The sequence below is a fragment of the Molossus molossus genome, unplaced genomic scaffold (assembly GCF_014108415.1).
Source record: "Molossus molossus isolate mMolMol1 unplaced genomic scaffold, mMolMol1.p scaffold_m16_p_15, whole genome shotgun sequence".
Taxonomy (NCBI): Eukaryota; Metazoa; Chordata; class Mammalia; order Chiroptera; family Molossidae; genus Molossus; species Molossus molossus.
Window position 1 is genome coordinate 24,011,819 of NW_023425350.1, and position 23,682 is coordinate 24,035,500.

The 23,682-nt window shown below is 38.1% G+C and overlaps 1 protein-coding gene across 3 annotated transcripts in view; it reads right to left on the reverse strand.

Moving 5' to 3' along the window:
• Positions 1 to 85: 85 nt before the first annotated feature.
• The window catches only part of HEATR5B (HEAT repeat containing 5B), an 84,923-nt gene continuing 61,326 nt past the window's right edge, over positions 86 to 23,682 (reverse strand). For 2 of the 3 annotated variants that reach the window (XM_036262277.1, XM_036262279.1), the window contains 10 exons: positions 21,845 to 22,024; positions 18,662 to 18,899; positions 17,171 to 17,425; positions 15,072 to 15,199; positions 13,808 to 13,952; positions 12,345 to 12,611; positions 10,962 to 11,186; positions 9,422 to 9,573; positions 7,451 to 7,664; positions 86 to 855 (listed from right to left, as the gene is read on the reverse strand). In XM_036262277.1, coding sequence (XP_036118170.1) covers positions 551 to 855; positions 7,451 to 7,664; positions 9,422 to 9,573; positions 10,962 to 11,186; positions 12,345 to 12,611; positions 13,808 to 13,952; positions 15,072 to 15,199; positions 17,171 to 17,425; positions 18,662 to 18,899; positions 21,845 to 22,024 — 2,109 coding nt within the window. In that variant the 3' untranslated portion in view covers positions 86 to 550. The remainder of the gene's footprint in view (positions 856 to 7,450; positions 7,665 to 9,421; positions 9,574 to 10,961; positions 11,187 to 12,344; positions 12,612 to 13,807; positions 13,953 to 15,071; positions 15,200 to 17,170; positions 17,426 to 18,661; positions 18,900 to 21,844; positions 22,025 to 23,682) is intronic. The other variant, XM_036262278.1, reaches the window with a different exon arrangement.

Consider the following 23,682-nt stretch of genomic DNA (forward strand, 5'->3'; position numbering starts at 1 on the left):
CAACTAAAATATACACAAAGCATAATTTAGTAATCTGAAAGTAAAAAGACATTTTAGAAAGGTAAGAACATTTTGAGAAATGCTAAGAAAATGTGATTTTATTCATATTATATACACCACAGACCAGACATTTTACATTATTTTGCTAACTTCAAAATTTAGATTTTGTTGTTTTTCAACTAAATTTTCATGACAGACGCTGAACACTGACAATACTATTTTTTCTGACAATATCAATAGATGGCCCAACTACATGATACAATTGTTTTTAGCATTTAAATTTAAAAGACTGGCTCAGTGTTTAAAAAAATAAATTAATAAAAGAGAAACACTAATAGGAGAAAAATGAAAGCACATTCACCACATAATTTTTAAAAAATCAATCCTTCAAAACCAGAAAGCAGCATGGAGCATTCTTTCACTTAACCCACCTAAAAGCATATAATACCAATATACACGTAACGTAAAACCTAGAGCCTGGAATGATGCAGTGGCTATCACTAATTAGCTACTAGTTCACAATGCAAATAAAAATGAATGAAATAGCAAATTAAAAAAAACTAGTTTTTAGCTTAATTGTTGGTGCAGAATGTACAGTAGGGGCTGGCTGCCTGGTAGCTGCTTTAGCTTTGCTGGCTTGGCTTGCTCGAACAGCAGTTTCCAAACGTATTTTCAACTCGGGAGCCGCTCCCATTACTGTCTTGAAAGCATGTGGATACAGAGGTCCAATATGCATTAAATTCTGGAGTGCAAACTCATGAAGATCTTTGGAGGCTGTGTTTGCTGAGGCAAAATAATTTTCATCCAGCAGGTAAGATATCAAAGTGGGAACTAAAAGAGCAAGTAACTGGATTCCTGTAAATAACAAAGTTAGTCTGAAGATTATCACAAATCTGAAAACTACAGTTAACTTCATTTTTAAAAGTAGGCACAGTAGTTTGAGTTATAGTAAAATATAAGTAAACATGTGCAATCTACTTTAGACCTCAATAACTCATAATTAATACTAAATATTTACTAAATGCCCAAGTTATGTTAGGGTTGGAAATCAGGCTTGTTAAGATCGTATATTTTACATATATATTGTTTTATTTTAAAAATAGCACTTAAAAAGTTAAAAAAAATAAACTCTTTACAATTGCCATTTGGTAGAACATATTTTGAGAATAAGATTATGAAATATTTAAGGTTACTCCAGAGTTTGGAGGTTGGAGTAGGGAACAGGAACCTGAACAGCATATACTTACTATTAATTAACTAAAACATGGTATTTCCTTCTTTTTAAAATAAAAATAGGCCCGGCCAGTGTGGCTCAGTGATTGAGTGTTGACCCATGCACCAAGAGGTCACTGGTCCCTTGTCAGGGCACATGCCCAGGTCGTGAGCCAAATCCCCAGTGGGGGGCGTGCAGGAGGCAGCCAATCGATGTTCTCTCTCACTGATGTTTCTGTCTCTCCCTCCCTCTGTCTCTCTAATATCAATACAGAAAAAATAAATTAAAAAAATAAAATAGAAATACAACTCTTTCCCATTTCATCATTCCCCAAACCCACAGTAAATGAGGAGGGCGGAGAATGAGGGTTAAAAACAAGAGCCCATGTCTGGCAGACATATATTCCAAGCCCTAAAACACAAAAAAGATGTATTGGTGGCTTAATCCCCTTTACTAGCCTCTTTGCCTTCCCTTATTAACAACTTCATCCTGGAATATAAATTTTATTAAAGCTGATATTTTTCTTAAAAAGTATCTTATAATCAACATTAAGGAAAATGCTTTCTCCACCCTTAACTTATGTTAATTTTTGTAGAATGGCAATAGATAAAGTTAAAGCCAAAGCTGTAGTAGGGGAGCAGGAAACATCTGCTATAGAATGTGGGGTGTAACACTAACTGATGTCATCAAAGAGAGTGATAAAAATCAGTGGGGCCTTTCCAGAACCCCAACCCCACTCTGGCCCTGAACTTCCTCTTTTCCTGCTGTATTTTTTCCCCACAACATCAATTCATTTCTGTACGTCACTATTATATCTACATCTAAAATTAATATAGTTATATCCATTTTTACGTCTATGTAAAATGGTATAGAAATATGTCTACACAGTACATATATGTTTTATATCTATATATGAAATAGATACAGACATATCTAATGGGAGAAGATGTTCATTGCCTGTGTTTCCCACTTGAATATAAGCTCCATGAGAGTAGGGACCTTTGTGTGTTTTATTTCATGCTGAATCATCAATGTCTAGAACAGTACCTAGAAAATGGTAAGGTATTCAGTAACTATTTGTTGAACGAGTGAACAAACACATCCTTTCTCTTGAAAAACACTCAGAAGTTTTTAACTAACTGAATTTTTTTCCATGTTAAAATTTCAGAAGAAAGAAGATAAGCTGGTATTTTATTTTATTTATTTATCTTTTTTATCCTCACCCGAGGACATTTTTCTATTTTTTGTTCAGATAGAGCGGGAGGGAGAGAGAGGAAGAGAGAGAGAGAGAAACATCGATGTGAAGGGACACATCGAGTGGCTGCCACCCGCACAACCAACCAGTGCTGGGGACAAACCGCAACTGAGGTACGTGCCCTTAGCGGGAACCGAACCCGGGTATCTCTGTACCGCAGGCCGACACTCCAACCGCTGAGCCAAACCGGCCAGGGCATAAGCTGGTATTTTAAAAATCCCAGGCAAATCCTCCAATCAGTCAGATTTAGCTCATGTTCCCTCACAAAGAATGACAATAATACTATATAATAAGAACTGACTTTCATAATGAAAATATAATAAGAAATCAAATAAATATGAAATTATCTTCAGTACATTGTGTTTACTAAAGCAGAACTGGTTTTCAAGTAAGGTTTTTGTTTTTTTATCCTCACCCAAGTACATGCTCTAGAGACAGAAAAGGAGAGAGAGACAGAAACATCAATGTGAGAGAGAAACATCAGATGGTTGCCTTCCATACATGCCCCAAGAGGAGATCAAACCCGCAACCCAGGTCTGTGCCCTGACTGGGAATTTAACTGGTAACCTTTTGGTGTCCAAGGCGACACTCAATCGAGCCACTCTGGTCAGGCAAGGTTTTGATTTTAACAGAATATTATTCATTGGAAAATGATCTATTATAAATTATTACGTACCCAACAAGTGTCTGGAAATGTCCCAAGCATTTTAGGAAATATATAATTAATCTCTACCTAATGCTTTTGTTACCTGGTTGAAAAACATATATATATATATATATACACACACACACACACACACACACACACACAGCATATAGAACAATTAACATCTGAGGTGCAGAGTTCATTAAAAGACAGAGCTGAAGAATACTTTCAGATTTTATGGTTTTAGTGATCATTTTAAAATAACAAAGTTGTAAGATAAGGTTGATTAGAAACGCCAAATAAATTGTATGAAGGAAACAGAGTGGGCTGAGTAAACTGGCAATATTTGAAGAAATGAGACCTGACATAGGTTTAGATGTATATAAAAAAAGGAGGACAAGCCCTGGCCGGTTTGGCTCAACTGTTACAGTGTTAGTTCGTGGACCAGAGAGTCCTGGGTACGGTTCCCGCTAGGGGCATGTACCTCGGTTGCAGTTTGTCCCCGGCCCTGGTTGGGGTTGTGTAGGTGGCAGCCAGTCGATGTGTCTCTCTCACATTGATGTTTCTCTCTCTCTCTTCTTCCCTCTCTCCCTCCCACTCTATCTGAACAAATGTGGAAAAATGTCCTCGGGTGAGGATAAAAAATAAAAATAAAAAAGGACAAGAAAATATTTGAGGAGAATGAAAATAGAATGAACACTGTATAGAGATTAAAATAAGCAGAGTAAGAAAATTGGACTGGCCCTGGCTGGTTTGGCTCAGCGGTTAGAGCGTCCGCCTGCGGTCAAGAGAGACCCGGGTTCGGTTCCCGCTGAGGGCATGTACCTCGGTTGCAGTTTGTCCCCGGCCCTGGTTGGTCGTGCGGGTGGCAGCCACTCGATGTGTCCCTTTCACGTCGATGTTTCCATCTCTCTCTCTTCCTCCTCTCTCTCCTTCCCACTCTGTACAAAAAATGGAAGAATGTCCTCGGATGAGGATTAAAAAAAAAAAAAAAAAAAAAAAGAAAATTGGACTGGTCAGGTTAGTAGCTGCACATACTGGGGAACAGAATAAAAATTTTGAAAACTGACTTCCGGTCAAGATGGCGGCGTAGGTGAGCGCAGTATCGCGCCCTCCCACAACCACATCCAAGTTACAACAAAACTACAGAACCACCACCATTCAAAACCGCCTGAAATCAAGCTGAATGGAAGCCCTACAACTACGGAATTAAAAAAAAGCAGCTACATCCAGACTGGTAGGAGGGGCGGCGGCGCGACAGGCTGGTCCCACACCCACGTGTGGCAGATAAAAATCAGGAGGACACCTCAGCTGGGAAGATCCTTCCTGAGGACTGAGGGGTCCCCGTCCCACACCAGATGCCCTGCTCAGGGTTCCAGCGCCAGGAGGAGAAGTCCCCATAAATTCTGGCTGGAAAAACCAGCGGGAACTGAGGCTCAGGGAGGCTGACGCGGCTGGAGCCCCAGACAGCTCCTTAAAGGGCCCGCACACGGACTTATCAGACTCTCTCCCTCTGAGCTTGGAGGGGAGGCAGCTCGAGGGGCACCAGAGACATACAAGGAAGAGCTGTTTGGCACTGGAGCGAGGGCTGGAGAGGGGGCTTTCTCCGGGGAAAAACGTGCTGACAGAGGCCTTTGTTCCTTTGGTGAGCCCTTCCCTGGGGCGGCAGACAGCCGCCATATCTGGGACTCCAGCAACCTGGCTCACACTGGTAGCCCCGCCCTGCTGACTCCCTGAGGCCCCACCCCACCCCACCCCACCCAACTTTCAGGCCCACCCAAGCTGTTACCACTTGCTTAACCATAGGATTGGCCTGACTTGGATCCTGCTTCAGGTTTTCCTAAATTTTTTCAAACGAGCAGCATCTGGTCTCAGCTAGCCCCATACCGGCTCGTTAAGTAATACATAGAAACAAACACAGGGAGGAAGCCAAAATGAGGAGACAAAGAAACAGGTCCCAAATGAAAGAACAGAACAAAACCCCAAGAAAAGAACTAAGCGAAATGGAGATAAGCAACCTAACAGATGCTGAGTTCAAAATACTGCTTATAAGGATGCTCAATGAACTCAGTGAGGGCCTCAAGAGCATAAAAAAGGACCAGTCAGAAATGATCGATGCACAATTAGAAACGAAGGAGGCTTTAACTGAAATAAAGAATAATTTACACAGCTTCAATAATAGAGTACGTAAATCCAAGGAGCAAACCATCGATTTGGAATATAAGGAAGCAAAAAACGCCCAATCAGAACAGCAAAAAGAAAAAAGAATCCAAAAAAATGAGTATAGTGTAAGGAGCCTCTGGGACAACCTCAAGCATGCCAACATTCGCATCTTGGGGGTGCCGGAAGGAGAAGAGAGAGAACAAGAAATCGAAAACCTATTTGAAACAATAATGACAGAAAACTTTCCTAACTTGGTGAAGGAAACAGACATACAAGTCCAGGAAGCACAGAGAGTCCCAAACAAGATGAACTCCAAGAGGCCCACACCAAGACACATCATCATCAAAATGCAAAAGGTTCAAGACAAAGAGAGAATCTTAAAAGCAGCAAGAGAAAGGCAGCTAGTTACCTACAAGGGAGTTCCCATTAGGCTGTAAGCCGATTTCTCAAAAGAAACTTTGCAGGCCAGAAGGGAGTGGCAAGAAATATTCAGAGTGATGGAAAGCAAGAACCTACAACCAAGATTACTCTATCCTGCAAAGCTGTCATTTAGAATCGATGGCCATATAAAGACTTTCCCAGACAAGAAAAAATTAAAGGAGTTCATCACCACCAAACCGTTATTATATGAAATGATGAAGGGTCCTTTTGAAGAAAAAGATAAAATATATGAACAAACAAAATGGCAATGAACACATATCTATCAACAATGGAATCTACAAACAAAATGAACAGGCAGAACAGAAACATTCTCATAGATACAGAGAACATTTTGTTGGTTGCCAGATGGGAGGGGGTTTGGGGGAATGGGTGAAAAAGGTGAAGGGATTAAGAAGTACAAATTGGTTGCTAAACTGACAAACCTCAAAGGGAAAGGGGCTGGGGAGGGGGGGGGTAGGAAGAATAAACCAAAGAACTTATATGCATAACCAATGGACACAGACAATAGTGTGGGAAAAGGTGGGAGGGAGGCAGGAGTGGGGAGGAGGGAGTCAATGGGGGAAAAAACGTGGAACATCTGTAATACATTCTACATTCAACAATAAAGATTAAAAAAATAAATAAATAAATAAATTTGAAAACCAAGCAAAGATGTTTAAACTTGATGCAGTAACGCAAGAAGAAACTACTCAAAAGTTTTCAAAAAGGGAGAGAAAAAAACTGTTTTAGATATATCTGATGGGAACAGCAGCTAGTAAACTATTATACTTTTCTATTTACAAGAACAGAAAGCAGGTTTATCTTGAATTCCAGAGAAGTTTCAAAAAGAGACAGGAGATGTTTTGAGTAATAGATTAAATATGATTAAATATGATGAAGAAGAGTCGGTAATCAAGTCTAACTCAGTATTTTTACTTTGTAACCTTGGTCATATTGGGTAAAGTCCCAGCCTGTTTCTGTAATGCATACTGTAAAGTCAAAGATATAAATTAACATTTGTAACTAATGTGAAAAATGTTGAGTGGTAAAACAAATTTAAAAGCTTAAAATTTAGCCCTGGCCAGTTTTGCTCAGTGGTTAGAGCATCGGCCCACAGACCAGAAAGTTCCGGGCTCGGTTCCTACTAAGGGCATGTACCTCAGTTGCAGTTTGTCCCCCGCCCTGGTTGGAGTGTGCGGGTGGCAACCAGTCGATGTGTCCCTCTTATAACGATGTTTCTCTCTCTCTTCCTCCCTCTTTCCTTCCCGCTGTATCTGAAGATAAATGCAAAAATGTCCTCAGGTGAGGATAAAAAAAAAAAAAAAAAAGCTGAAAATTTACCCTCTTGGAATCATATTACTATATTTTACATAACTACATATTATAGCATAACTTAATACTATATATTATATATATGTAAATAACTATGTATTATAAGATTATTAATGAGATGTTTCAATAATAAGCATCATCAAGACTTCTTCATTTTATTAATGGACTGCTTTTCTCAGAATACAGATGTTTTATACCAGCAATGCTTTTAAGAAGTAGAGAAAGCAATTAGCATATTTTAAAATTAAATTATATGTTCATTCATTTATTTATTTGATAGTATCCTCCTACTGAATGCTATCATATTCCATTAATACTTACCTTTCACCTTTAGTTTATCTTTGGTAAATATTTACCATTTACCTTAGATTTAATACAGATCTTCATTGCAGACTAGTGGCTTTTATAAGAAAATACTTACTATTCTGTTCTTCCCCAAGAGCAACCAATGTTTCAAGAACTTTGATTCCTTCTTGAACAGCTATAAGTTCTGTGTTACTGGCTGGTCTGTTTCTTTCAACAGCTTTTAGCTTTTCAACCACTATCGGAGCTAATGAATGGATGTAGGGAGTTGAAAGGGCACGATTGGAATGTTGGAAGACTGAGAGGAGAAGCTGGTAACATTTGGCTTGAACCTATAAAAGAAAATCATTGTATTACTTAACATGTGTGATAGTTCTTATTTGCTGGACAATCACATGCATCTTTTTTTGGTGGTTGTTAATCCTCACGCAAGGATAACTTTTTTAGATAGTGGAAGGGAGGGAGGAGAAGAAAGAGTGAGAGAAACATCAAAGTGAGAAAGACACATCAATTGGTTGCCTTCTGTACAACTCTGACCAGGGCCAGGGATCATACCTGTAACCCAAGTATGTGCCTTTGACCAGGAATTGAACCCAAAACCTTTTGGTCCTTGGGCCGACACTCTAACTGCTAAGCCAAACTGATCAGGGCTACATCTTTTTTTTTTTTTTTAATCCTCACCCAAGGACATGTGGTTGTTTTAAAAATATGCTTTTACTGATTTTTAGAGAGAGAGGAAAGGAGAGGGAAAGAGAGAGATAGAAACACTGATCAGCTGCCTCCTGCATACACCCTGGGGATCAAGCCTGAAACCAGGGCAGTTGCCCGAATTGGGAATTGAATCAGTGATCTCTTGGTACATGGGTCAACGCTCAACCACTGAGCCACACCAGCTGGGTGACATGTTGGTTTTAACTGATTTTTTTTGGAGAGAGAGGAAGGAAGAGAGAGAGTGGGGGAAGCATCAATGTGAGAGATACATTGATCAGTTGCCTCTGATACATGCCCCAACCAGGGATCTTAACCTCAATCAAGGTATTTACCCTCATGGGAAACTGAACCCACAACCTTATGGAGTATGGGATGATGTCCCAACCAATTGGGCCACCTGGCTAGGGCACATTGCATCTTAATATATACTGAAAAGATGTGACACTGTAGAATGAAAATAAAAATGCAGGACAAATTAATGCCATTTTCTACTTACAGAAATGAAGTAGAATAATGAAACTTCTAATAAACTAACTAAATAAAGGTAACTGAAAATAAATAACAAATAAATATTATAGGCTAACTGCCAAATTACCATGCTTATATGATTTGTATATATCTATAGTGTGGAAGAAGCTAGGAACCAGAATTTTTAATTTCTGTTTTTAATTCTTTCTTTAATTTACTATTGTCCCTTCCACTTTAACCTATTTAATAGGAAGGCTAATATCTGAATGATGTCAAACAAAGCTATAAAAATATATTGCTTAGACACCTCAAATCCATTTGAATTTCTGGAAATTATTGCTTATGCCAATTTAAGTTTTCCAGGCCTGGAAAGTAAGGTTTCAATGGCTCCATTTTAGATTAGAAAGACTTCATATTAATTTTTACAAAAAAGTAAAGAGGAAAAGAAAGTTCCATTAACATATGGGACAAATAGTGGAAACAAACTGTTTCAGCACCTTGGTAGAAGAGAAGTTGCCAAACCTTGCTGGAAATAAATACCCGGGGGATGTTTTAAAATACAGATCTCTGACTCAGGAACACAGCAGTAAGGCTAGGATCATGTTATTATACTGATTTTTTTTCAGATGTGTGGCAGGTTTGAGAAACATTAGTTTAGACTTTGACACTGTAAAACAATATAACTTATTTTCTGGAAAGCTAAAGTTTCCAATTGGTTAAAACATGTGATACAATAAATTTATCTTTTAGTGCCCTTGATGTCATTAAGTAAACAATGAAAAATATAATCACAGATTCATGTAAAGTCTCTACCAATATAAGCCAGGGTTAACCAAACAGTTTTTAATACTGGAAAATTTTTGCATATGTGAATGAATATACACATATCCTTGTTTTAAGTACAACTTACCCATGGGTCACATGAATTTAATGCATTTTTAAATCTGTTCATGCAGCCATTCTGTAAGGACTGAACTCCTATTATTTCACTACCAGCAGACCACAGGAAGAGTGCTATCGCCGTCAGCATGCTTACTTCATCAGGCATAGGCATGGAATCTTCTGAAACAGATGAATAATGAAATATTGAAATATATGAAAAACGAAAGCAATGTGCTGTTTCTAAAGTGCTTTGGAATTTCAGTCTTGAACAATAACCCTCTCTTCCCCTAACAACATTGATAGCAGTGTGTGGCTCAATCTAATACAGTCCACAAACAACTTTATGAATTCAACTCATCTACTATTGAGGAAATAGAGGATACTTTATTAGATGTTCTATATTTAACTCCTTTTTCTTTGTTTTTCTGGATGGTACAGTATTAACTGAAAAAAATTCAAGCATAAATCCTAATAAAAGCTCTAATATGGGAAGTTATATAAATATGAAAGATAACACGGAAATATAAAATTATTTAAAAGTCATTTAACATTTTTGGAGTTTAGCGTAATCAAACATTTCCAAATATTCTCCTTCCAACAAAGAAATGAAAATAGAGTATGTAATAATATGTACAGTTATTCTAAAGAACACTACTAAACATATAAAATAAAGAACAAACTATTTTGTGACTACCATTTCTTCCACAGCTGAACTTATCAACATTCTATATTTGTGAATTTGGGCTAATGGGTGACTGCAAATATCCAATGATAATCTACACTTTATCAGAATTATAAACATATACATTTGACATGCTAATATTATCTCATAATGAGGGTACAATAGTTGAGAAGTCCATTAAGTTAATATATAAAAAAAAAAAGGGATGTAAAATTCAAAGGATTCAGCCAATTTACAATAAACTTAGCTATACATGTTAAAATCCTGAGAACTCCATAGTAGGAATATTACCCTAGGTCAGTGGTTCTCAACCTTCTTAATGACGCGACCCTTTAATACAGTTCCTCATGTTGTGATGACCCCCAACCATAAAATTATTTTTGTTGCTACTTCATAACTGTAATTTTGCTACTGTTATGTCTTAGGCAACCCCTGTGAAAGAGTCGTTCGACCCCCAAAAGGGTTGCAACCCACAGATTGAGAACCGCTGCTCTAGGTGAAATGAGAACACTCTCTAATTCAGTTTGGAACACTGCAAGCAATTTTGTTTTGGTCAGAAAATTAATATTTTATTTTTAAATTGTGACAACAGCAACAGGGATAATAAAAGATGAGTCTGCTTCATCTTTGAGCCAGAAAGTGAGGAAGTACTCAGGAAATAATAAGGTCATGTCAAACCTCCCAATATGTATTTAAGTTCTAAGACAAGGGCATTTAGAGTCAATATCCAGAAAAGACTAAAGTTCCTATCTGATATGTGACTGAAACAACTCTCTGAGCTGATTCAGTGTTATACAGAAATTTTCTCACAAGCTCATTCAATTAATTAGTTACAAGGGAACAGGGAGCCTACAGATTAAAAGTGTCTACACTCTGATTAGGTTACCTGGCTGCGGATATTCCAGGATGCACGCAAGGGTGCTACGAATGAGAGCTGTCCACTGTTTTTGCGTACCCTCAGTTTTGGCCATTGAAAGTGTCACAATATTTTTAATCCCTTGAAGAGCTGCACTAACTGGTGGAGGAACCTGATTATCTGCAGACTTTATTGCTGTGTCTTTCAATATTCTTGCAATTAAAAACAGAATCGTGGGCAAGATTGTCATACATCCTGAAATAAAAACAAATCAGGTTACTTTATAGCTACTTCAGTTCCCATATTACAGTTGTTTCAATTTTTTATATATTTTTTTTACCATTGATTGTGGTTTAATATTACTTCTTTTCCTTATTTTCATACAAAATTTATTGGGCCTTACATTACTATAGTGCAATGTTTGAAAAAGAAAATGAGAAAAGTGGTAAATTATTTCAAAGAAGGCAGAATTAATATTTTCCTAACTAGTCTTGTTTTTATTTATTTCCAATATTTTATCTATTTAATATGCCATGCCCTTCAAAATGAAAATGAGAAAGATAGAAAAACAGAAGGAAAACACTACTATATATATATATACTTTGTGAAATATCTGAGTAACTATGTGAATCTTATAGCAATTCTAAGATGTGTAATCAATTTTTAGTGTACTACAGTCATTCTACCCAAGCCAGGCAAATGATAAACAGACTATATCGGTAAGCAAAGAAGAAAGGAGAGAATCCTGGAATTTGTAGCTGAAAGAGCTTCAAGGTCATGGAATTCAACCTTTTACTTAATGAAAGATTCCGTTCACCACTCTCCCATTGTAGTTTGCCTGCAAGGTCTGACAAAGCTCCAAGGATGAAGTAATCATTATTTTCATAACTGTGGGCTTATGTTGAGCTGAAATTTACCTTTATGTCTCCTGATACTATTTCTACCTTCTAGATAAACAGAGGAAAGTCTACTTTTCCATTCAGTAATTCTTTAGGTATCTGCAAATAGCTATTATCTTTTTCAGCTACAGTTTCTTTAGTTACTCTTGGGTGTTGGTTGTCACTCTCCTCTGACATTCTTTAGTTTGTCAATGTTGCTCAAGAGTGGCAACCAGATCAGAAACTAAAGGGTTTAGTAATTTCTACTTGTGTCAATCTGCTAATATTCAATGTCTTCCCTGAAGGTGTGGTTCTATCTCTTTGTTGAAATTTGGCTGAAATATATCTGAAAACAGCACCCTGGGTTTCAGTTTTTTTAAACCCAAGAAGTTTCTAAAGATAAAAAAAACCTTAAAAAAAACTTTTTTCATATTTGAGACTTAAGAGGAAAATAAGTCATAAAAGAGCTTAAAATCAAAAGTAAGATCATCTGTGTCTATCATAACATATTTTCAAATGGTGATCAATACTGTACCAGCAGGTGAACAAAGGGACGGTAAGTCAGAGAGTATGGTAACTGTGGCTGCTACCAAACGAGCACTTTCTTCTGACAGTCGAGTTTTAGTGGCTATGTGACTTGGGGAGTCTGACATCTTGATACTGAGATGTGGCATGTGCCGTACTAAAATGAACATCAACAGCTCCATAGTTGCAAACACAAGAGATTTTCCAGGAATAAGACCACCGCTGTCACCTCCTTCTCCTAACACAGGACAGGACTCTTTTTCCATGTCATCTTCATCTTAGGTAAAAGAAAATTTAGTAAAATTTCCAGCAAAAAAATAACAAATAGTAGATAAAACAACACAAAAAGTATATTTGAGAAATTCATTCAAAAGAATCTATAACTGAATGTTTAACTGATATAACATGTCTTTCTCAGAATAACTCTTACTAGAATTCTGTTTATTGACCTCAACTTTAAAGTAAAGGACAATCTGCCCTGGCTGGTTTGGCTCAGCTGTTAGAGCGTCAGACTGTGGACCAGAGAGTCCTGGGTTCGTTTTCCGCTAGGGGCATGTACCTCAGTTGCAGTTTGTCCCCAGCCCCAGTTGGGGTCATGTGGGTGGCAACCAGTCGATGTGTCTCTCTCACATCGATGTTTCTCTCTCTCTCTCCCTCCTGTTATATCTGAAGATAAATGCAAAACTGACCTCAGGTGAGGACCAAAAAAAAAGTAAAGGACAACCGATTTTTTACTTGGAAAAATTTTATTAGATATTTTTATTAGAAGTAACACATATATTAAGTCCAAACCTATGAAGCTGACACTTTTGAAGGTGAAATAGTTGACTATCAGCAATTTCATTTGTTTCTTTTTTTTTCTTTTTCTTTATTGATTTTAGAGAGAGGAAGGGAGAGGAAAGATAGAAACATCAATGAGAGAGAATATCAATTGGCCACCTCCTGCATGCCCCACCCCCCACCCAGGGATTTGGCCCACAACTTGGACATGTCCCCTGATGAATCAAACTGGTGACCTCTTGGTGCCTGGGTCGACACTCAACCACTGAGCCACACCGGCTGGGCCATTTGGTTCTTTCTAATGAAAGCAAAGTCAATTGCAAAGCTTCTCAATGTATGATTAACATTTTTTATTAAAAGAACTTCCTGGTGCCCTGGCTGAGTGGCTCAGTAGGTTGGAGCGCCATCCCATACACCAAAAGGTTGTGGGTATGATTCTGAATCAGGGCACGTACCTAGGTTGCAGGTTCAATCCCTGGTGGGGGCATATACAGGAAGCAACCAATTGATATTTCTCTCACATCAATATTTCTTTCTCTCTCTCTTTCCCTTCTTCTCTCTCTCTAAAATCAATTAAAAACATATCCTCTGATGAAGATTAAAAAAACCCACCAACCTTCCTGGCATTAAAGTTTTAAAAATTAGAGTACAAATAAGTTTTATGTCAAAGTTAGTGTAATTTCTAGTACTTACTTAAAGTGTTTCTTTTTTCTTGTAAATAATCCTGAGCAGCTCTTACTATTTGTTGTACAACTGCAGTAACCAGCAGCTGGACGGATGGTGGATTGCAAGTCAGTAGGAGGCGGTGCAAAACACTCAGCAACTCAACACCAATCAGCTGTTATAAATGAATACAGATAAATTTAATTAATTGTAATTTTGAAAAATAAATTTATATTACTAAAATCTAAGACAATATACATGTACAAATAGATAAATTTGGAAGGTAAAATGAGCATATAGAACTCTGTAACAAATAGAAACATCACAGTCTAGAAAAATGGTCACATTTTATCCCAATATATTTTCAGTCAATAAATTACTTTGTTATTTATACATTTAAATAATTTTTATATTAAAAAATTATCACATTCCTATTCCCTCTATTTTTTTGAAATGTTTTAAATTTATTTATTAATTTTAGAGAGAGAAGAAGGGAGAGGGAGAGAGAGAAATATTGATGAGAGAGGACATCATTTGGCCACCTCCTGCATGCCCCCAGATGGGGATTTGGCCCACAACCTGGGCATGTGCCCTGACTGGGAATTGAACTGGCGATCTCTTGGTGCATGCATGGGTCGATGCTCAACCACTGAGCCACACCGGCTAGGCTCTCCCCTCTATTTGAACTAAGCAGTATTGCTAGAGTCCAGTGACACTACAGTTTATGATATTCAACCTAAACTGAGTACCCAATAGGTGTCTATCAGAGACTCTAGGCACTTCCAGTAGTCCCTCTCCATTTCATCTCAGCAACCACTACAAACAATCCCTACTCACCTTAAGCCCCTTACTCACCATCTTTCACATCAAACCCATCCCATAACATGGATCAAGTCCTCTAAATATTCCACACCAGAATTTGAAAAAAATCAATCATTAAACCGTTGAGATGAGTACCTGAGTTAGTGCCCTCCAAAAATTTACATTAAGTGAAAAATAAAAGTTCCCCAAACATTTAAAAGTAGCATAATTTATTTAACGGCCTTATAAATTACTTAAGCCCTCAGTAGAATCATAAACTGGGACTAAGATCATCCCTTAAATTTTTAGTTTTACTTGTCTGTTAATGAACAAATCAAAGGTGTAGTGACTACCTCTAGTATATTTGTGCCTGGTCATCCCACACTCAGAATGGGGTATCAGATAAAGTCAATATCCTGAGAAAATTATCTTAAGGTAAACATGATGTAAACAAAGCATAGAATTAATGATCTATTATAGAAATAGACTGTACCTGATCTTCAGCAATATGGATTCGGGCATAAGGAGAATCTAGCAAGGTATGTAAGGCCTGCAGACATGCTGTAACATGTTCAATAGGCTCCTCAGGTCTAGGGGAACAAAGGAACTGTATACTCACACCTACAATGTGCAGAATAAAAACAGGGGTTTGTCAACATAAAACACTGTTGCTTTGATAACAATTTTTTTCTCTATTTCTATTTTTTTTTACAAATTACTTTAACATATATTTATTAATGCCTTTAAGTAGAGCTCAAAATGGTTTCCGAAATAAGCAGCCAAACCTAACATGGATTGTAGATCTGCAATTAGGTTAATAGTCAAATTGGAAGTGTGGGGGGGATAAATTCTAAGATCATCAGGTTAAAAAAATATTCAATTTTTTATGTCTAGGACATTTAAAAATGATACATTAAGAATAAATTTATGAAAACTATAAATTTACTTTTCATTAAATGGTTGCCAAAAATTGTTCAGACCCACAGCGTTTTTTATTTATTTATTTATTTTATTTTTTATCCTCACTCAAGGACATTTTTCCATTTTTGGTTCAGATAGAGTGGGAGGGAGGGAGAGAGAGAGAAACATTGACGTGAAAGGGACACATCGAGTGACTGCCTCCCGCACAACCCAACCAGGGCTGGGGACAAACTGGAACCGAGTAGTGGGAACCGAACCTAGGTCTCTCTGGACCGCAGGCCAACACTCTAACTGCTGAGCCAAACCAGCCAGGGCCCCACAGAGTTTTTTAAATGTCAAGCTACAGAGTCACACTGGATATCATGGACAATTGCTCTTTATTTGTATAAGGGTAAGGTGGTCACTGTTCTGGAAGACTGTCATATTTTCATTTATGAGATCTACTGACAAATTCTATAATTTCACATTATCAATTATGTTCCCTCTCCCTCCCAGAAAAATATGATGGCTAAGAGCTTCATGAGAATATATAACATTGGTAAAGCAAGTATAAATTAAGATTTATTCTAATTTATTTTAACTTTTCATTTTATTATTTCCTCATAGAACAATTTGTTAACTGCCAAAGGGAAAAAATATGTTATTGAAAAAAAAGTTTCTTTTGTTCCTTGAAAATGACTCAGTATTGCTCTGTGAGTAAATGTGACAGCAAACATTTTCAGAGTAGTTGTTAACAATTACATTTTTAGATGAGGCCCGACTGGTGTGGCTCTGTGGTTGAGCATCGACCCATGCACCAAGAGGTTGCCGGTTCAATCCCTGGTCAGGGCACATGCCCAGGTTGTGGGCCAAATCCCCAGTGCGGGGCATGCAGGAGGCAGCCAATTGATGTTCTCTCTTATCGATGTTTCTATCTCTCTCTCCTCTCCCTTCGTCTCTCTAAAATCAATAAAGAAAAAAAAATTTAATTTTTAGATGAAAAATTCAGCTAACAACTTAGAAAATGTGCTTAAAATCCTCCTTTCCTTCTTTGAACTATGCTATGGAAAACTTTCTGCAGCATTAAGAGGAAAGCTATGAAGGAGTTCAGAACATCCCACACATGCCTCTTTGGCATATTGATTATTTTGAGCTGAAGATACTAGAAGAACAGCAGGTATAGAAAGGGCTCTCTGACCCCTTTCTACCCAAAAGCAGGTCATAAAATGTCTCATGATAAAGGTGCCCTCCCTGTATGAAGAAAAGAACTATCTTATCACCAGGGACTGGGAGTCCATGTCAAAACAGACCTGTACAAACCTACTAAAATACCCCTATATTCCATTAGTTTCTCCCATGTATTCCTTAGTCACTGTCCCACAATTTACTGCTCCTGGCCCAAACCCATTTGTCTTGTCACAGCTCCACAATTTATTGTTTTCTATGTAAAATGGTAGATAAGATTTTGGGCCTAGTGGCTACTTCAGGTCTTCATTTTCCTTCTAAAGACTCCTGTGTACATGTAAAAATATTTAATAACTTTGTATGCTTTTCTCCTGTTAATCTGTCTTATGTGGGTTTAATTCCTGGGTCAGCCACAGAACCTAAGAGGGTAGAAGGAAGTTTTTCCCCCTACAAATATGAATTTTCAGAAGTGATACATCTTAAAGTACATTAATATGGTTCACCTACCTAAAATCAGATGCATTCTGTCTTTGTTAATTTCTGGTAAAGACTTAGCACTAGGTATTGCTCCTGATGCTTGGTTTAAATTGACAGATGCAGAACGTTTTTGTAAACCAGATATGGCTGCTGCTTCTGTTGACTCTGAACATGTAAATCCTGTGCTATTTAACCAAAGTGCCACTGCATGGAGAATTGGGGCCCAGGAATTCCGGTAGTGAAGTCTAGCTGTATCAATAGTCTCAGGAGTATAAAATGCTCCACCTATAAAACAATCAAATCAAGCAAAAACATTACTTTTATTCTAAGCATTCACTCATTTATGTACAACTAACTTAAAAATATTCATTACACACTTTCTTTGTCCATTCAGGCTGTTGTAACAAAATACCAAAGATTGGGTGGCGTATAAACAACAGAAGTTTATTTCTCATAGCTCTGGAGGCTGGAAGTCCAAGACCAGGGTGCCAGCATGATCCACTGAGGGTTATCTTCCTGATTCCCCTTTTTGCTGTGTTCTCACATGCTGAAAGGGCCTAGGGAGCAAGGCGGGGGTGGGGTGGGGTGCGCTCTTTATAAGAACCCTAATCCTATTGATGAGGGCTCTACTCTCAGGACCTAAATACCTCCCAAAGGCCCCACCTCCTAATACCATTACAATGGAGATTAGGTTTTAACAAGAAATTCTGAGGGGACATAAACTCAAACTATAGCACATACAAAAGAACAATCTGGCCAAAGAGATTATCCTCATTACAAAGCCACCAAAACTAACATCTTCCCTGCAGCTGTTGAACTGGGGCACCTGTCTCTTCCTTACTGATGCTCAGGTGTCTGGCCTCTCTGCAACTGTTGACAGCAATGAGCATCCTCTACCTCTCTCTACCCTGTGGTCACAGGCTTCATCTTCTTTGTTGCCAAAGACTCATAAAAATGGTATCACTGCCCGGTGGGTGTGGCTCAGTGGTTGAGCATCAACCTATGTACCAAGAGGTCGTCAGTTCTATTCCAGGTCAGGGCACATGCCCAGGTTGTGGGCCAAAAACTGGTATTGCCTTCTCTTTCTGTCACAGCCAGGGAATTCTGTTGTTTTTTTTTTCCCTACTTTTCTTCAGTTATTCTTCCCCGAACCTGTTTTCATGACCAAACCGAGGACTTCCTCACCTATCCTTGTACACATACAATGACCAGCAGAGCAATGTACTTCTTCATGCTTATGCAGAATGGACTTGTTATACATAATTATTTAGAGTACCCTAGCTCATAGTATTATGACAGTGAGAACATTTTTGCTTTGGCTAACACATAAGTTTAATGCTGTATGTATATGAATTCACAAATTCAATATGAGGAACATGCTCTAAGTGAGAGAATGCCAAGCTGAACTCCATGGAAATTTAAGATGTTATGATTACTCTTATTTTTAGCCTCCACAAATTCCAATTTGTTTAATTACTACTTGGAACTCCATAAAAGCAAAACTCTGAATGCAATACTTACCATCTGGGGGGAGCTGACTAGCAAATTCAGCTGGTAAAGTCAAAAGTGCATAGTCTTTTAATGCTGCTAACCACAGGCGGCTGAGTGTTGGCAGTTCGGGTTGCACAAGTGTTATTAAACTATCTGGTGGTAGTTCATCTAAGGTACCATAATCATCATCATCATCATCGGTATTTTTAATTGCTCTTTTTGGTTTCGACTCTGCTTCCTTTTTAATATTCATAGCAACCACATATACCTAGTAAGATATTCAGGAGGAGAAACAAGGTATACTTTTTAAATGACATATTCTAAGTTGTTATGATCCACTCACAGCATATTCCTTAAATAGGATCCTCTGAATTTTTTCTGCCTTCTTTTATTCTTCTCTACAAAGCCCCCTTTTATATGTGTTTTTTTCTTTTTCTTTTTTTTACCAGAGGGTATAATTTCCTGTTTACTGCCTCTACTTTCATAGACTTATCAGACACAATCCAGCATTCAAAGAAAAGGGCTGAAGGGAGAAGAGGTCAGAGAAAGGATTTCCATAAATATCCTTCTAACCCCCTTCTTATATAATCCTTAAGTGATATTTAGCAATTTAGCCTTTACAACAGATAGCTGAGCCAAGAATATAATTTGTCACATATATTATCTATATCCTTTTTCTCCACTTTTTAAAACCAAAACTTCCTAAAACATAATTTGAAAGAGTATTCTTTGTTGAATTTATTTTTGTTTGTTTGTTTTCTGTGTCTTTGTACATACATTTAGGCTTTGGCAACTAGCACATACAAAGCTGAATTACATGTCAATGAAAAAAAGCAAAAAAAAAAAAGGGGGGGGGAGAGCAATAGTAAGAAAGAAAATTGTACTAGGTTAAAATCTTGAGAGAAATGTTTCCCCCTACACAGTGTTATTTTCGTCGTGCGCAATGAGGAAATCTATGTATGTGTATACACACTGTAAGCTTCTTGATGACAGGGTCTTATCTCTACTCCTACAATGAGCAGACAGCTATGGTGTAGTTATTCTAAGTTCCAGACAATGATTATAGGAAACAATGAAGCTTCATTTTTGAGAAAAAGCATTCTTTGACACTGCAATGGTTTGTAATAGTTACACTCAATTAGAAATATTAACCCTGGATATTTAGAAACAGAAACCAGTTAATTTTTGGAGTAAGGACCTTGGATCTCCAGTTATAAATATATCACACTCATATTTTCTAGAGGTTTTAAGCTTGCTTCCCCCACCCATATTTATTATTATACTGACATTTTGCAAAAACCTCTCATAAGTGCTATAGTACATTTAACCAATTTCTCATCAAATCCTTACTAGGTACTTAATCTTGCCTCATATTTGTTATTGTGCTCAGATCTGAAGCAACAAGGACAAATAGTAGTATATGATTTTAGCTTTCCATGAACTCACAGATTAATATAATGACAGGAGTGACAAAAGTGCTGAAATAGCCCTGGCCAGTTTGGCTCAGCGGTTAGAGCGTCAGCCTGCGGACCGGAGAGACCCGGGTTCGGTTCCCGCTAAGGGCACGTACCTTGGTTGCAGTTTGTCCCCGGCCCTGGTTGGGTCGTGTGGGTGGCAACCACTCGATGTGTCGCTTTCACGTCAATGTTTCTCTCTCTCTCTCTCCCTCCCACTCTATCTGAACAAAATATCGAAAAATGTCCTCGGGTGAGGATAAAAAAAAAAAAAAAGTGCTGAATTAAGAAATGTTCTTAAGAATTTGTTTTTAGCCCTGACCAGTTTGGTTCAGTGGTTAGAGTGTCGGCCTGCAGACCAACGAGTCATGGGTTTGATTCCGGTCAAGGGCACCTACCTCGGTTAGGGCCAGATTGTGTGGGAGGCAACCAGTCAATGTTTCTCTCTCTTTCTCCCTCCCTCCCACTCTATCTGATGATAAATAGAAAAATATCCTTCAGTGAGGATTAAAATTTCCTTTAAAAAAAAGAAAAAAAAGCCCTGGCCGGTTTGGCTCAGCGGTTAGAGCGTCGGCCTGTAGTCCAGAGAGACCCAGATTCGGTTCCCGCTAAGGGCACGTACCTCGATTGCAGTTTGTCCCCGGCCCTGGCTGGTTGTGTGGGTGGCAGCCACTCGATGTGTCCTTTTCACATCGATGTTTCTCTCTCTCTCTCTCTCTTCCTCTTTCTCCCTCCCACTCTATCTTAACAAAAAAAAGTGAAAAAATGTCCTGGGGTGAGGATAAAAAAAAAAAAAAAAAGAATTTGTTTTTAATGCTCTATCTTCCCCACTTTACGAACTCAGTGCCTTGGCACAGTGCCTGGCACCTAACAAACACTAGATGGTTTGTGTAATGAATGAACGAATCTCTGGTGCAGAATGTGTGTGGTTTTTACTGTCTTCATTTTAATTATGTTTCTAATTTTTCTTGTTTAATATCTAACAAGAAAAATATACCAAAAATTTTGTTTCTATTCACTTAATACCAAAATCTCCAACAAAGTCACATGTTCCCTGAGATAGATAACCTGCTATTAAAAAAAAACAACACAAAAATCCCCTGCAACCTGCAGCATGGGTACCAATAAGCGGTGGCAAGTCTCCTGAAATTTAATCAAACAAAAGACTCTTGGCCTAAATTATTTTCTATTATTTGTATTTGTATGTTTACCCTGCTTAATGTCCCCATAGTAAGTAAAGAGAGCCTTTCTTCAATATTCAAGTTTTCAGAAAACTTATTAAAAAAATATAAATTTCAAAGATTTAATAAGAGTTCTTTAGAGATATAAATGTTTATGTATTTCAGTGAGAAGGAGCAAATATATTTGAATCTAAAGGTAAGCTAAAAAAAAACAACAACAAAAATCAAATAAAAATATTTTTACCTATAAGAATAGAGAAAAAGCCCTGGCCGGTTTGGCTCAGCAGTTAGAGCGTTGGCCTGCAGTCCAGAGAGGCCTGGGTTCGGTTTCCGCTAAGGGCATGTACCTCAGTTGCAGTTTGTCCCCGGCCCAGGTTGGGTCGTGCAGGTGGCAGCCACTCGATGTGTCCCTTTTGCGTCAATGTTTCTCTCTCTCTCTCTTCTTCCCTCTCCCTCCCGCTCTATCTGAACAAAAAATGGAAAAAATGTCCTCGGGTGAGGATAAAAAAAAAAGAATAGAGAAACATTTTCTCATACACAGAGTAGAGAAACAGTTCTAAAACGACAGGCATGGTTACCTCTGCCCAAGCTTTGAGAACAGCCAGTTTTTCCATGGTTGTGGCGCTCTCGCGGTACAGCTGGCTGGAAGATCCTTTGCCAGCCTGCACTTTGTCCAGAGAAGAAACAAGCAGGTTGTGCACTCGACGAAGATCGTTGAGGTCACTGACAACTCCACTTCCAATCCATGTACTACATACCTAGCCAAAGAAAATGTTTTAAATTTTTGTCTAAAACATTAACATTTAACATATAAGAGAATCGAGTAAATGTAATTTTTTTCCCTTGAGGGCAAAAACACAAAACAAAACCAATCAAGAAAAACAAAACAAAACAAAAAACCAAGCTATGCTTTAATATTAGTTTTAATAACAAAAGAGCAAGTATGGAATTTAGAGTACATTTATGTGGAAAACAAAACAATATTTACTTATCATGTTTCCACTGTCTAGTTAGATAAAAATTTTGCCAGAAAAGATTTTCACCTAAATCAGGTCAATGGTGAATAATTCTTCAATTCAACAATTTCTGTTTACTACAAGCAAAGGGTTATTCTGGGCACTATAGAAGAGATTTAAAAAAAATAAAAATAAAGAAAAAAAAATCTAGTTGCTGTCCTCAAAAAAGAAAACAGATTGAATGAACCCATGAGAATGTTTAAGACTACAATAACACCCTTAAAATCAGGAAAGAGAGATTAATTATGGCAGAAAAAGTGGGTATATTTAGATACCAGGAAGGTTTAATGTGTATAGATATAGGGGAGTTAGTTACATGGGGGAAGAGATGAGAGTAGGAAAGTTAACAGGGATCAGATTATGATAAAATTTAAATTCTATTAGAACTCAATTCAGACTTGTTCTGTAGGCAACCATGAGTTTCCAAGGCTTCTAAGCAGGGGGACATTATTAGAATTGTGCTCCAGTTGAAAGACTGCTCCAGTGCTTATGCATAGGAAGGAATGTGTATAGACAGCAAGCAATGTGATCAGTTAGGTGTCTATTACAATACAATGGAACAGAGATGACAGGGATCAAACTGAAATGGAAGAAAAAGGAAGAGGTGTCAGGGAAAGACTTGGAAGTAGAAATTACAGGGTTTAAAAACCAAATAAATATTTTTAGGGGGAGGGGCACAGGGACATGCAAAAAGTGTGAGGAATCAAAGATTGCCAAATTTTGATTGCCAAAGCTGCTGGAAGGAAGGTGACACCACTGCGTAAGAGAGAGAACATACAAAAATAGAAAATGGTGGAGATGAGAAGTTAGGGAGCTTGATTTTGGTTGTGAACATTTTGATGTGCTGAGTTTAAAGTGCCAGTTGGAGCCCTGGCCGGTTTGGCTCAGCGGTTAGAGCATCCATAGGCCTGCGGTCCGGAGAGACCCGGGTTCGGTTCCCGCTAAGGGCATATACTTCGGTTGCAGTTTGTCCCCGGCCCTGGTTGGTCGTGCGGGTGGCAGCCACTCAATGTGTCCCTTCACGTCGATGTTTCTGTCTCTCTCTCCCTTCCTCTCTCTCCCTCCCACTCTATCTGTACAAAAAATGGAAAAATATCCTCGGGTGAGGATAAAAATAAATAAATAAATAAAGTGCCAGTTGGAGACTCGGGAAAGACATTCAACAGGGAGCTGAAGTTTGGGTCTGGATTTCAGGAGCAAGGTCCAAGGTTAACTATACTATAGACCTGGGAATGCTCCACACAAGAATTGATGCATTTTTTTTTTTTTATTCTCACCCGAGGACATTTTTTCATTTTTGTTCAGATACAGTGGGAGGGAGAGAGGAAGAGAGAGAAAGAGAAACATCAACGTGAAAGGGACACATCAAGTGGTTGCCACCCACACGACCCAACCAGGAC